This window comes from Gracilinanus agilis, chromosome 5, assembly GCF_016433145.1.
Source record: "Gracilinanus agilis isolate LMUSP501 chromosome 5, AgileGrace, whole genome shotgun sequence".
Taxonomy (NCBI): Eukaryota; Metazoa; Chordata; class Mammalia; order Didelphimorphia; family Didelphidae; genus Gracilinanus; species Gracilinanus agilis.
Window position 1 is genome coordinate 292,620,084 of NC_058134.1, and position 14,594 is coordinate 292,634,677.

Sequence of the window (14,594 nt, forward strand, 5' to 3'; positions counted from 1 at the left end):
TAAGATGAAAATTTGGTACAAAAAAAGTCAACTCCACAAATATAACAGGGAGGCAACCTGGATAGATAGCAGTTGTTCTGTAGAGGATTTGAGGGTCTTTTAAGGTTTTTTTATTTTTAATTTAAAGGGCAAGGGGTAGGCAAATGGGGTTTAGTGATTTTCCCGGTCACAAGGTAAGACTTGAACCCAGGTTCTCCCAACTCCTGGTGTGTCTCTCTTAATCCACTGAGCCACCTAGCTGTGCTGATCTGAGAGTCTTAGAGGCCTTCAACCTCAGTAGAAGACAGCAGTGGAATGGGGCAGCCAAAAAAAAACAACTTGTGTAATCTTGTACTGCATTAGGAGGGGCATAACTTCCAGGACCAAGGAGGTGATAATCTCATTGTGTTCTTGTCTATTCTTAGCTGGCTCATTGTGTCTACTGGAGGGCACCATGGTTTAGGAAATATATAGAGAAGCTGGAAAGAGTCCAGAAGAGGGCCATGCTGATGGTCAAGGGCCTTGTGTTCATGACATGAAGATCAATTGAAAGATCTAGACATGGTTAACTCAGAGAAAAGAAGATTCAGATGGGGCTTGACAAATGTGTTAAAGTATTTGAAGAACTTTCATGGAGAGGAGGGATTAGACTTGCCCTGTTTGGCCTTAGAGGATAAAATTAGGAGGAGCAATAAGTAGAAGTTGCAGAGAAGCTTAATGTCAAGAAAAATTCCCTGACAACTAGAGCTGTCCCAAAATGGACCGTCTTGCTGCAAGAGGTGATGGATTTCCTCTCTTTAGATGTCTTCTGGCAAAACTGGATCGGCAGTTGTCAAGGAGATCCTTTTGAATGGTTTGGTCCAGGTGGCTGCTCTCTTAGCCTCAGAATCTACCTCTAAAATTCTGTGATTCTGTAGATATGATTGCAGCCTTGCTACTGAGCTCTAGTCCTTCATCATGAACTGACTCAGCTAGTTCACACTGTGGGTCCCAAAGGCATCTCAAACTCAACATGTCCAAAATCGAACCCATTATCTTTATTCTCAAATCTCTCTCTCTTCTGAACTTCCCCATTCCTATTGAGGGTACTGCTCTCCATCCCAAGTGTTCTTGTGCCTGACCTGTCATAGAGCCTCTGAATTTGTATTGGCCTAAACAGCCACAGCCAGACACACTGTACGCTGACCCTGACACTAATACTTCGTCGTTGGTCCTCTTCCAAAACGAAGGACCATGAGGGCAACTCAGTGGATTGAGACCCCAAGCTGGAGAATGAAGGTTCAAATTTGACCTTAGATAGATACTTCCTAGCTGTGTGACTCAGAGCAAGTCACCTCAGTTTCCTCAACTGTAAAATGGAGATACTAATAAAAACCTTACCTCCTAATAGTGTGAGGATAGAATGAGATTAATAATAGTAAAGCACTTAGCACAGGGCATGACAGGTGCTTAATAGAAATGCTTATTCCCTTCCTCTCCTGCAAGAAGCCTTCCCTGATCCTTTCAGTTGCTCTTCTTTTCTTCCTGAAACGATGTTGTGTACATTCTGGGTAAACTTGGGGATAATGGACAGTGAGGTTATTATCACTTTTGGAGCCCCTTCTTTAGAATAGAATATATGTAGTACTGAGCTCGGGACCTGGCAATTGCCAGCAATTTATGTTCCTCTGGAAGACCACAAGGTTTCCGGTTGGTCTCCATACACTACTTCCCCTCCGCGAAAGAGGGGGCTGCATAAAAAATAATTGACCACTAAACAGCTAAAGCTGCCCACGTGGGGTACCGACTTTCAGGGGGAGAAACGGCTTATGCTTTTGCTCTGTTTCAAATTTGTGGCTTAGGATCTGGACAGTTTTGGTGGCTGTGAACACAGGGCAGTGAAATGTATACTTGTCTAGATGAGCTTGAGACTGAAATTCAATTTTCTGGATTTCTCTTCTGCTTTCACTTATAATTACTGTTATAATCCACTGGGAGACTGATAATTGAGCCTCGTCAGAACACAAAACAATTTCCAGGACCGCTAATTAGGTAATTTGCATTTCACCTCATGTTTGCACTGTCTAAACAACTCCCTGGCACATGTTGGTAAGCAACCAGGTGGGCTTATCCTCTCGTTGGTAGCTATTTGTCATTGTTGTTGCTCTTAGTTGTCTTTTCAAAGAGTACTGGAATAGTTGCCAGGAACTCTTCCCCGGCCTCCATGCAGCTTTGATCCAGTGGGATCTCATTTTACCAGGTGACATCCACATCTGGATGCTGTCTTGGGGTCTCATTAGCATAAAATCAGGAAAAAAAACCCAAAGAGGTCCAGTTACAAGTTCACCCAGTTAAGTTTCCTGGCACTAGTGGCTACATGTGCATGATTATCATGATTCTAGGGCTAGAGAGAGGTTAGCCCTTTCTCCCATCCTTGAAGCTCTTAGAGTTGTTACATAGTACTACCTGGAAAGCCAAAGGAAGGAGAGGTTCAGTCTGAATCTTTCTCTTATTTTAACTGATACAACATTGCTGCTGTCCTGGGGAGGGAGAACCAAGGGACCACTTGAGATTTGCTATGTTATAATAAAGTCCTTTTAGCACCGTATCACTACATGGTCAGAAGCAGGCCCCAAAGTTCCAACATAATTGACTAGAACCAGGAAAGTCAACTCTGAGAATTGTCCATGGGATGACCTGACCAATTCAGCCTCCACTACATTTGGCATCGTAACTTCTGTTGAAAGCACTCTAACTGCTCTCAGATTTTTATAGATCACTGTTGTGTCTGGGTAATTATAGACAAAAATCCAGTATGTGATAATTTTCTAATTTGAACAATTTTGAAGACTTTTATAAAATGATTAGAAATGAAATGAGGAAACCAAGAGAATAATTTCTATTAAAAAAAAATAAAAGCGTTGTAAAGACAGTCAACTTTGAAACCTTTGAGAATAATGATCAAAACAATGACCATTCAGGACTCCATCAGACTGAGTATGAAATGTACTATCCATCTCCTGCCTGGTGATAGATTTGGGGTATAGAATGAGACATTTATATTTAGTCAATGAGAACTTGTTTTGCTTGAATATGCATAGCTGTTACAAGAAATTTGTTTTTCATTTCTCTCTTTTTCTCCTAAATAGAATGGGCAATGAGAGGACGAGAAAATAGATTTCCGTTAATTAAAAAAAACAGCACTAAAGTAAAGAGAGGAGGGGAGGGTGCTACAGATATGGAATGTGGCGTATACTTTCAGATGAGGTGATTTTATTATTAATTTAACTTAATTGTTTTACTTTGTTCTGAGAGCTCTCACTGGATGGTGATAATTTGGAAATGTCTGTTATGTAAAAACAACACATGCCAATGAAACTTAAAAAATGTTTTTCAAGAGATTTGTCTCCCTCCCCTCTCCCTTCCCTTCTCTTGAAGTTGACAAGCAATTCCGCTGGGTTATAAGTATATTTTTACTCAAATCCTATTTCCATATTATTCACTTTTGTAATAGAATAATCTTTTCAAACCTAAACCCCAAATCATATACCCATATAAAAAGTGCTAAAAACATTTGCTTTTTTTCTGCGTTTCTGCTCCCACAGTTCTTTCTCTCAGTGTGGATAGCATTCTTTCTCATAGGTCCCTCAGGATTGTCCTAGATCATTGCATTGCTATTAGTAGCAAAATCTATTACACTTGATCATTCCACAATGTTTCAGTTACCGTGTACAATGTTCTGGTTCTGCTCATTTCACTCCGTATCAGTTCATGGAGTTCTTTCCAGTTATTCCCAATGATAGCACAATAGTATTTCATCACCATCATATAACACAATTTGTTCAGCCATTCCCCAACTGAGGGACACCCCCTCATTTTCCAATTTTTTTTTGCCACCACAAAAAGAATAGCAATAAATATTTTCGTACAAACAGAACCTTTCCCATTCTTTAAAATTTCTTTGGGAAACAAACCTAGTAGTGGTATTGCTGGATCAAAGACCATGTATTCTTTTAAAGCCCTTTGGGGGGGGGGAGCAGCTGGGTAGTTCAGTGGATTGAGAGCCAGGCCTAGAGACGGGAGGTCCTGGGTTCAAATCTGGCCTCAGACACTTCCCAGCTGTGTGACCTTGGGCAAGTCACTTGACCTCCATTGCCTACCCTTACCACTCTTCCACCTAGGAGCCAATACACAGTATTGACTCTAAGACGGAAGGTAAGAGTTTAAAAAAAATAAATAAATAAAATAAAGCCCTTTGGGCATGGGAGGAATACATTTTTAACAAGCCTTTATTAAACACTTGCTTAGTATACAAAGCATTGTACTTTGTACCAAGGATATATATAGGACGATAAGACAGTCTCTGACCTCAATGAGCTCACATTTTAACGGGGAAGACAACATATATGGAAAGTTTCAACTGTTAAGTCAGATGTTCAGGTCTCATGGGGTGCAGCTATCAATTAGACGGAACCCTTCCACTGAAAAAACTGTATCGGTTTCTAATATGGAACCATTTGGCAGTACCAAAGTGGTCAAAACTTTCTTTTCTGAGTCTTTAGTAACTGCGTTGATAGCACCTTCAGGAGCAGTGTCCAAGCTATATAGGGATCCATAGGGACTGCTGCCCAGGAAGATGGTCGTGGGCATTGTGCCGGAAGCATTGCTTTTCTAAGGCTCTTGGGTTCAGGGTCTTGGGCTGTCTCTATCTGGTTCTGAGGGGGAGATGGTCGTTAAGACGGTGAAGAAATTTGATTTGCTTGAACTGGAAATGTTCCTGCCTCCTGCCTCTCCTTCGGAGAGTTCTGCTGCTTAGCTAAATTGTTTTGGCTTCCTTGTGCGTGGTTAGGATAGGGATGGCCAGTCCCTTCTTCACAGGAATTGCTTGTCTTGGTGATGGCTGTGGATGCCAGGCTGGAAGTTGGATCAGATGGGATGGGGATAGGGTGGAAGAAGGTGCCTCTTCCAGGGCTCCTAGATCTATTTCCTATCTGGTGACAGTTGCTGTTGGCAATAAGGAAGAATTAAAAAATACTCCACTTCCTATATATTTGTTAGTTGAACTCTCAAAGCTATTTTAAGACCTGAATTTGTAGAAAAGGAATTTTTCATTTGCTCATTTAAGAAAGCTTCTGATACACGTGTAGCTCTAATCTTCTGGGGTATTCTGTAGGTGCTTTTCGTAGCCTGCATTGGTATGTGTCACAGATCTGTTGCTTCCTTGCATCTGACCCCATAAGGGCAGTCTATATTTTTTTAAACCCTTACCTACTGTTTTAGAATCAGTACTGTGCATTGGTCCCAAGGCTGAAGAGTGGTAATGGCTAGGCAATGGGGTTTAAGTGACTTGCTCAGGGTCACACAGCTAGGAAATGTCTGAATTCAGATTTGAACCCAAGACCTCCCATCTTTGAGCTGGGCTCTCTAACCACTGAGGCACCCAGCTGTTTCCCCCCCACCCCCCTTATGTGATGTGTAAGCATGTGTGTGAATATATGTGTATGTATTGAGATGAGTTTGAGCTCTAGAGGATAGCAGTGTATGAGGGCTTCTCTGTGTGTGTTTATATTATCTGGGAGACTGTGATCTTCAGAGTAGTACATCATCACCCCCTGCTGGCATTATGGGTCCTCTTCACCCACTGTTAGTCTAGAAACGATTCTCTATCCTCCTTCCTGCCCCCTCCTGCTCCCTCTACATCCACATCACTCCCAGAAGCTCTGCAGGATGCCTGCTCTTGCCAGAGGAAACATTTGCACGTAAATGGTTCCCTTTGGGTTCCTTCATTCCCATTCCTGCCCATCTCTCTGCCTAGAGATAGTGAGAAACGAGAGGTTTGACTAGGGGACCAATAGTGATAATGATGATGGTGGGGATAGCTAGCATAGCGCTTGAAGATTTGCAGAAGGCTTTACAGATGTCATCTCATTTTTGTCTTCACTAGCCTGTGAAGTAGCTGCCATCGTTATCCCCATTTTCCAGAAGAAGAAAATAAAACTGAGAGACTGGAGAAAATAAACAATTCAATTAGGTAGATAGAGCACTGGATCTGGAGGCAGAAAGACCGGAGTTCAAATTTTCCCCGAGGCATTTCCTAGTTAGGTCACCTTAGGTAAGTTATTCAGTCTCTTTCTGTCACAATTTTTTCATCTGTAAAATAAGGATGACAAGAACCCCTCCCCACGGTGTTGCTGTAAGATTAAAAAGGAAATCGTATTTGTAAAATGCTAGACAATTATTATGATGGACGATTTGCTCGGGGTCAAAAAAAAAAATAAGCAGGAATGGAATTCAAATCTTGCTTCATATCCACCTAAGCGGAGTCATTGTGGAATAGAGTGTTTGAGCTGAAGCTTTGCCATTTACTCCCCGGAAGAGGGCTCTCATAGGCTACGTCTAAGGCCCTTCTCGATCTGGGGACCACTGGAGCGAGTTGCTTTCCTAAGCAGATTGTTAACTGTTCAGTGTGAGTGTTTTGGGGAATGGTTCAAATCCAGGCTTGATTTATTGTTCTGTTGATGGTCTAGACTTAAGAAAGCGTCAGAGAAAATGCTAATAATAGAGCTGACACTTCAAAGTGTGTCATGCAGCACTTTTTTATTCCTGGAGAGCTGGTGATTGAACATTTACCAGCACCCCCCTGCTTCCAGCTCTGAATCCTGGGAGTCTTGGCCCCCAAGCAGTCCCTGACAGCCAGTGATTGCTGGCAGCTAGGACCGATTAATTCAATGGGCAACGTCGACATCTGCTGGCTAGAAAACACACAGGCATGTGGAAGGGATTCCTTTGTATTTAGGTCTAGAGAGGAGCTTACAGATTGAGTCCAGCCTCCTCAGGTGACAGAGAGATGAAATAAATTGCTCCTGGTCATCTAATGGTAAGTAGCAGAGTTGTGGGTGCGAACCACTTCCCATGGTTCCCAATTCAGTGTTCTCCATTGTTGTCAGTGGGTCTAGCCATCTAGTTTAGTATTCTATGCCCGGATCTCATTCAGTCTTCAAAATGGCCCCACGAAGTAGGCAGGGCAGGCATCATTGGCCCCATTTTACAGATGAAGAAAATGGAATTCCAAGAGATGGACTGGAAGAGGGACAAATCCCTTTCCTGTCTTCCTTTCATAAAGATAGCTGTCCATGCAATGTTTTCCCACCACGGTTGCTAACATTTCTGCCTTTCCTCCTTCTCCCCACTCCAAAAACTGGGGCAAAGAATAGTTAAATGGGGATGCACCAAGGATGTGTGCCCAGGGCCTAGCTGGGAAAAATCAGACAAATGACCTTTCAGCCATTCATTCATTCCCTTGCCTCAAAGTCAGCCTGGCCTCCCAATAGCTAGGAGGAGTTCCACCTTGAAAGCTCCCAGTTGAACTGCTGCCCAGGTTTCCCTTACTCAGGAGCTGGACTCTTCTGCCTCTTCTTCGGCCCATCTCCTGCCATCACTAGCCTTCGTCTGGTACTGGACAGTGGAAAGAGTTCGGAATCAGAAGTCAAAGCACCTTCATTTTGAGTGCCCCCATTTAACTTGGAGTTCCTCAGCTATCTGTGACCCAGGGATAGGCTGTGGGTGTACTTGGTTCGAATACCATGGGAAATTTGGGAGCTGCAGCCTTGGAAGCAGCCCACGCCAGCTGGTGTCCTACCTTACGTCACCTTGCAGAAAGACTCCTTATTAATTAATCATTGAGGAAAGAGTCTACTTTTCCCAGCAGATGGCACTATAGCCAAGCTACCAACCCAGTGATCTTGCGAAGGTCTCTGCCACGGGCAGAAGATCCCTTCTAGTGCTTACGTTCAAGTCTCCCATTCCTCCTAAACTGCATATTTCTAAATGGCTGGGCAAGAAAAGAAGTCCTATCTGAATTGTAGGCTTTAAAAATATTGTTCAGGATTAGTCAACTGGAAAAATCTATAGCTCTAGACCATACACACGTAGGAAGTTTGCTAGCTCAATTTTGATCCTAGATATTTGGAGATTTGATTTCTAATTCTGTATATTTATATTACACAGGCATCTGGAGTCACATTGTTTATTTACTCAACACAGAAAGAAGACAAAAGGGGGAAAATAACTGGTAGCATTCCTACATGTTCTAGAAACTCCTCCCAAACCTGCAGGAAAGGGGATGGGGGAAAGGGGTGTCCAGGGCCCAGTCCTGAGGTCCTTGGCAGTGAAAACAAGGGAGACATTGGGGAGAGTCTACCAGGAGGGAAGACTAGTCTCCCAGCATCCCAGGCAACAAATGTGTTTTTCAAAAGCTGTCTTTTTCCCAGTCTCTCAGACTTGCCTCTCTGGCTGCTCCCCAGACCTTGCTGCACCTTGGTCTCTACTTACACTTACAGCTGACCTCAGTTCTCCTTCCACTGTTCCCAGGACAGACCGGCAGTAGGCACAATCCATAGCTACAACTTACATCCCTCTCCACCCTCCCTTCCTCTGAAGTTCTTAGTCTCAAGCACAAAAGCTCTAAAAGCCTGCAGTGCATATGTGTCTGTGCAGGTACATCTCTCTCTGTCTCTCTGTCTCTGTCTCTGTCTCTGTCTCGCTCCCTCCCTCCCAATCTCTGTCTCTTTCTCTCTCTCTGTGTCTCTCTTTCTCTGTCTGTCTGTCTCTGTCTCTCCCTCCTTCTCCCCCACCTTCCTCTCCTTTTCTCTGTCTCTGTCTGTCTCTCTCTCCCAGGTACAGGATAGCTTGGCAGAAAGTCTCTCTAAAGGACAAAGAAGGAAGGAAACTTCCTGTCTAGAGCATGTAAAATGAGGGGTTTCGACTCTACTTCCTTTAAGGACCTTTCTAGCTCTGTCTTTGATCTCTTGCTTCTACAGAGTCTTAGAAGCTCTGACTGAAGCCCAGACTATGAGTGCCGTCAAACACAACTGTTCACTGTCCTCTGTATCAAGCCTTCTTCCTATCTTCTGCCTGGTCGGGGGAAGAGGTAGCTAGGCTGCTCTCAGGTGGAACATCTCATTTTCTCCCTGGTCTGCTGGTGTCACCTACATTTTTTTCTCCTGCCTCCTCAGCCACTTTAGCCCACACAGCTCTGAGGATGTGAGTTAAAGCCTTCATCCCTTCCCTGAGTGCCCCTGGGCTAACCTGCACTCACTGACTGCTGAGATACATAGACCAGCCTGGCAGGTGCTCAATGTGGCCCTCAGCATGTACCCGATTAGAGATAGAGAGGCTGCATCAGAAATCGGGGGATGCAAAGAGACCTAAACAGAGAGGCATGAAGAGAGAGAGAGAAAAACCAGAGATGAAGAAAGACAAAGAGATACAAAGACAAAGCACTGAGTAACAATATTAAAGGAGAAGCTGGGACAAAAAAATAAAAAAAAAAAAAAGAAGAGACTATGACAGAATGACAGAAAAAAAGACCTAAAACGTTAAAAGAGACACGAAGAACAGAAACTGAGAGAAGGAACCAGAATTGAAAATAAATAACTAAAGATGCCGAAACAGCTAAAGAAACCCAGAAAACAGACAATTCAAGGGAGTGTCTCTTATTTCTGGGAATCATGACATTCTTTAGGCTTTTCAAGGGGCTGTCCAAGTTGATGGTTATCTACCTCTTGACTGCCCAGCCCTGGCACACCCTGAGGCTGGTGCCACATCCTTTAGAAAGGGGCAGTCTTGGGGGCAGCTGGGTGGCACAGTGGATTGAGAGTCAGGCCCAGAGATGGGAGGTCCAGGGTTCAAATCTGGATTCAGACATTTCCTAGCTGTGTGTCTCTGGGCAAGTCACTTCACCCCCATTGCTGAGCCCTTACTGCTCTTTTGCCTTAGAACCAATACACAATATTTATTCTAAGGTGGAAGGTAAGGGTTTTAAGAAAGAAAGAAAGAAAGAAAGAAAGAAAGAAAGAAAGAAAGAAAGAAAGAAAGAAAGAAAGAAAGAAAGAAAGAAAGAAAGAAAGAAAGAAAGAAATTGTCTTGAGATACCTTAGAAAGGAGTCACCCTCAGGCTGAACTCAGTGGTATTGGAGGTGGGGTGGGAAAGGGAACAACCAGAAAATTCTGGAATCTTCTCTTTATATGCCTCTAATTGCATTTCTCTCTATTTGCCTTTTTTCTAGGTCTGTTTCGATTTCTGTCTGTCCCTTTTTCCCTGTCTCTCTCAATGTCTCATTCTTCTCTAGTTCTGTGCATGTCTTACATTTTTTTCCATATTAGTTGACTTATTTTGTCTACTTCTTAATACTTTTGGTCTTTAGTTTTCCTGTTTGAAGAGCTGCCAGAGTCAGTGGAATGGATAGAGTTCTGGGCCTGGAATCAGGAAGACTGAAGCATCAGACACTTAACCTTTATTGCCTCATTTTCCTCAACTGTAAAAATAGAGATAATAATAGCACCTTCCTCACAGGGTTCTTGTGAGGATCCAATGAGATAATATTTGAAGAAGATTTAGTAGCCTGGCACATAGTAGGTGCTATATAATTGCTTAACCTCTTCCCCCCTTCCCTAGCTGTCCAAGAAGATGCCCTGTCCTTTCCCTCTGAAGGAAAAGGGCCTTAAATAGGGAAAGACAGAGGAGGCAGATCAGGATTATTGATGATTTATTGGGGATGGAGCAACCCTCCCCCAAACACCACTATACACCCCCTGCCTACCCTTTGACCTAGTAGACTGAAAATAAATAAGGCATCTTTCAGTGAAACAGTCTGCCTCCCCTAGAGGAGCTATGGAACATGGATAGAGAGGAAGGGATAACCCTTGCCATTCCTTGGGATTCAGGTCTCTCTGGCTTTGGGGCAGAACTGGTGAGGAGTTGGGCCCAGGCCAGACTATTGATTATAGAATTTGGCCCTGCTTGGCAGAATACCCAGTAGGCTGGGTTCTAGGTTTTGAGTTTCCACAGGTTCTGAATTCTAGGCCTTGCTATTGGGATCTGGATTCCAGGCCTTCAGATATTGTTTCTGAAGTCTGAGCCCCAGTGCCTGCCCATCCCTGAGAGGAAACTCTTCGTGGAGAGATCCTTTTCCCTCATAGTCCCATGACCACCCAGGAGCAGGTCCTAGCTCCCTGCTCTAACTGGGTAACCATGGAGACTGATTCCCTAGCCCAGAATGACTGTCTATGGAAGAAGGAAACTTTGCTGTTATTTTTGTCCTTTTTTCCCCTGGATGCTTTCTTTATGGGAGTAAAGCATTGTCTCCCCACACATCCAGGTACAAGTCAATGACAAGTAAGTTCCATGGTCTTCTTTCGCTCTTCCCTCTGTTCTTCCCAGTCTTCCTCTGGCTCATATGTACCCTTGATGATGGCGATTCGGTCACTGAGACTCATGGAGTTGGGTACCAGCAGATAGAAGTAGAGAATGGAGGCCAGGATAGCCCCAGTGATGGGTCCCACCCAGAACACCTGGTGAAGACAGTCCCTGGGATAGGTCAAGCACTTCAGGCTCCCCTACTAAGAATCTACCCAGAAGGGCCTGGATAAGAAGAACCTCCCAGCAGATTCCACAACCCAGCCCCTGCCCCACCCCAGGGCAGGCCATAAATGCCTTAAGAAAAACTGAACACACAAGTCCTCCCTCCCTCTGCAGTCCCTATAATTTGCCCAAAGTTAGCTCCTTCTTACCCACCAACCCCTCCATTCTAAACTCTCACCACCAACCCTTTCCCCTGCACTTGGGGGGACAGGAAAGACCCCAGCCCTTTCATCCCAGTAGTTTAGGAGCGAGGGACCAGTTTTCTTACCCAGTGGGCTGGGCTGAATCGTTTCATGATGACAGCTGGACCAAGAGATCGAGCAGGATTCATGGAGCACCCCGTGAAATAGATCTATGGGAGAGAGGGTTGTAGCTTAAGGGGTTGATTTTTCTTCTTTTTCACCCTTGGCTTCTCTCTCCTCCCCTGCCCTCAGCCAATCACAGACATTGATATGGAACTTTAGAGCATGAAGAAAACTTGTCATGTAATCCAACCCCTTTGTCAAATGGGGATACTGAGGCAGAGGGAAGCGATATGTTCAAAATCATACTGCAAATTAATAGTGGAGCTAATATTGGATCCTCCTTTTCCTGACTCAGTTCACTGACCTTTTCCTCACACCAATCTATCTAATTAATTCTGGATTCTTGACTCTTCCCTCCTACCCAACTTCCAGCTACCTTCAAACATATCCTGTGGGCTAGGGACAGGATCAGAACTGGGGCTCCGAACCCACCAAACTAGACCAGAATCTCAGGTAAAATTGGATCTTAGCAAAGTACACCGTTCAAAAGCTCCTTGAGCTCCTTGGCTTCCCCAAAGTCTAGCACCGAGAGGGATGCCAAGGGGTTCCCATCTCCTCCTTAGGCAATGGGCAACTGCTCAATTAGCTTGTTAGCCCTATCCCCCCCCCCAATAGAGTTGAGTTCTTGAGGCTAGTTTGCTCACCCCAACCAGGTGTCCTAATGTGACAGATAGTCCAATGGAGAGGGCTGGAGAGCCTACAGGGTCACTGCGTCGGGTGTCAGTGGAGGAGAAGATACAGAGCGCCAGCTGAAAGGTCAGGATTATCTCTACCACCACTGCCTGGCCTGGAGTTGTGTTGTTGTTGAGCTGCAGGTGAGGAAGGAAGTTGTGAGGAGTCACTGAATGGAAATAAGGGGATACCCCAAATCCTTAAGTTATGGGAATTGCATTGAGTGCTTTGGTTCTCTGCCTCTACCTGAGACCTTGGGCCAAGAGTCTCAGCTTTGAAAAATGGGGTGGATCCCCCAAACCAGTCAAGCTTTACCTTCTATCTAGGAGGCAGACTGAAAAGCATCCCGGACTATATGAAGCTTTCACCAAAAAAAAAAAAAAAAAAAAAAGCATTTGTGATGTGTCTACCATGTGCTAGGCACTGTGCTAAGTTCTTTACAGATACCATCTCATGTGATCGTTGAAAGTCTTGGTGGAATGGAGCCTGTGATAGGGACATTTGTGTACCCTGGACAGCTCTGTCCTGGCTAAATCTGAAATGATTTATGTAGGGGAGAACCTTGTTCTTTCAAGGGTACTGAGTCTAGGAACTGCTTTTCCCTCTCCTCCTCTGTGAGGAGCTGCCCAACTATCCTCCTCCTCCTCCCCATACCCGTGCCTGGCCAAATGCCAGTGCCAACCCTGAACCTGTCTCTCCAGTGGGGCAGACTTGCTTGCTGCCTCACAATGGACAAGAAAATCCTCCTTTGGACTCAATTAATGGATTAATTACAGTTTAGACTATAAAGAATGTCAGGGGCCAGATTTAAAGTTAGGGGAAAAGACTTATCAGATCTCCTGGAGTTGGAGTGTTGGGGGGAAGAAGGACTGACTATTTAGGGAAGGGGTTCAAAAAGAGGACAGGATCCAAGAACAGAAGCTAGGAGAAAAGTATGAAGAAGAGATGGGGGCAAGGGAAGGGGATGGCAAAGGAAGAGCAATAAAAAGATCAGTCAGAAGAAAAAGAACATGGCAGAACTGAGAAGAGAAGAGAAGGAGCATATAGGATTTGGGGGCTAGAGCTTGACTAAGGATCCATTCGCAGCACAACTTGAAATCCTTCATTCCACTCTCAACAATGGCAGACCTCCTACTCATTTCCTAAATAGGAAACTGAAGCCTATATTAGAGACTAAAGCCAGAAGTCCCCTGTTGGGAAAAGGGTGCAGAGAAAGGGCCCATTCCTCCATGCTTTGATGCTCCCCTCCCCCAACACCTTTTTTCTACCCCCACCCCATCCTCCCCCTACCCCACCCCAAATTAAATTGGCACCAGGCCAGGGACTCACAGCATTGACAGCTAGATTGCCTCGAGCATTGGCAGGAGTGAGTCCATAGAGGATACCCGCACCAGCAATGGCCCCCACCAGCTGCGCGACCACATAGAAGAGAGCTCGGAATAGGGAGATCTGGTTGCCCACAAAAAGGGCCAGGGTGATGGCAGGGTTGATGTGCCCACCACTCACAGGACCCAAGGCCTGGGCCAGGGTGCCAATAGCCAAGCCAAATGCCAAGGAGATCTGCAAGATACTGGGTAGCGCTGAGGGCCACTTCAGGGCTGAACCCAAGCCGAAGAAGACGAAGATGAGAGTGGCCAGGAACTCGGCAAACACAGCTTTCAGGAATGCCACAGAGCACACCTCCTTCTTCATGGTGGCTGAAGGCGTCCCCTTGGTAGTCCTGAGGGGGTGTCACCGGTGCTGGGATCACTGTCCTCCTGTGGCTAGGCTGAATCCAACCTGGTCTCCCACTCCCTCTTTCCACGTCCTGGTTGCTTGGCACTGGTGGAGGAGGAGAGGGATATATAGGAGGCGGGAGTCCAAGTAGGGGGTAAAGGGGGGTGGGGTGGTAGAACTGGGCGGCTCCTCCACCCTGGGGCTGTGAATGGGGAAAAAGTTTCCATTTAGGTCTGGCTCCCAGCACCCTCCCACCTGCCTGGACTCAGAGACAGCTTTCACCCATCCACCACTGACAGGGATCTGGTCACGAATGCCACCAGGTCCCACCCAGGGCTGCAGAAGTGGGGTGTGGGGCTCTCTCTGTGTCCCAGCTCCGGGGCTTCAGTCTCTGGCTAATCTCTGTCCCTCCTTTTCTCCTGTCTCCTCTTTCTACATCCGCCTTTCTTCCCCTTCCCTCCTGTCCTGGATCTCTCCCCATCTCGTTTCTACACCTGTGTGTTATCAGCATAATCCATCAA

At 45.3% G+C, this 14,594-nt stretch overlaps 1 protein-coding gene across 1 annotated transcript; it reads right to left on the minus strand.

The window, feature by feature from the left end:
• Positions 1–11,124: 11,124 nt before the first annotated feature.
• Positions 11,125–14,049, minus strand: AQP5 (aquaporin 5). The gene is made up of 4 exons (XM_044678419.1): positions 13,687–14,049; positions 12,330–12,494; positions 11,649–11,732; positions 11,125–11,310 (listed from the first exon to the last, which is right to left on the minus strand). Exons 1-4 carry the CDS (start codon positions 14,047–14,049, stop codon positions 11,125–11,127), a joined length of 798 nt encoding a protein of 265 aa, XP_044534354.1.
• Positions 14,050–14,594: the final 545 nt, after the last annotated feature.